Source organism: Fulmarus glacialis, unplaced genomic scaffold, assembly GCF_000690835.1.
Source record: "Fulmarus glacialis isolate BGI_N327 unplaced genomic scaffold, ASM69083v1 scaffold29844, whole genome shotgun sequence".
Lineage (NCBI taxonomy): Eukaryota > Metazoa > Chordata > Aves > Procellariiformes > Procellariidae > Fulmarus > Fulmarus glacialis.
This window is the reverse complement of record NW_009209158.1, coordinates 311-586: the sequence shown is the minus strand read 5'-3', so window position 1 is coordinate 586 and position 276 is coordinate 311. Positions and strand designations below refer to the sequence as shown.

The window sequence follows — 276 nt, the reverse complement described above, 5'->3', positions numbered from 1 at the left end:
CGACGCATCGCTGAGCTGGAGATGCACCTGGCCCTCGCCAGGGTGAGTAGGGATCCCCCATTCTGGGCAACTTGCCACGAGCTGGGATGGGGGCCTCAGGGAGTCCCCGAGGCACTGCCACCCCCCTCTCCCCACAGATCATCCAGGCCTTCGAGGTGCGGCCGGACCCCCGCGGCGTGGAGGTGACGTCTGTGTCCCGCATTGTCCTGGTGGCCGACAAGCCCATCAACCTGGAGTTCATCGCTCGCCCAAGGGCCCCCTGACTGCGTGCTGACC

At 67.4% G+C, this 276-nt stretch overlaps 1 protein-coding gene across 1 annotated transcript in view; it reads left to right on the top strand.

The window, feature by feature from the left end:
* LOC104076041 (sterol 26-hydroxylase, mitochondrial) overlaps positions 1–263 on the top strand; it is a gene marked incomplete at its 5' end in the record, with an annotated part of 2715 nt that extends 2452 nt beyond the window's left edge. The window contains 2 exons of the mRNA XM_009576748.1: positions 5–42; positions 138–263. Coding sequence (XP_009575043.1) covers positions 5–42; positions 138–263 — 164 coding nt within the window. The remainder of the gene's footprint in view (positions 1–4; positions 43–137) is intronic.
* Between the last annotated feature and the right edge of the window lie 13 nt (positions 264–276).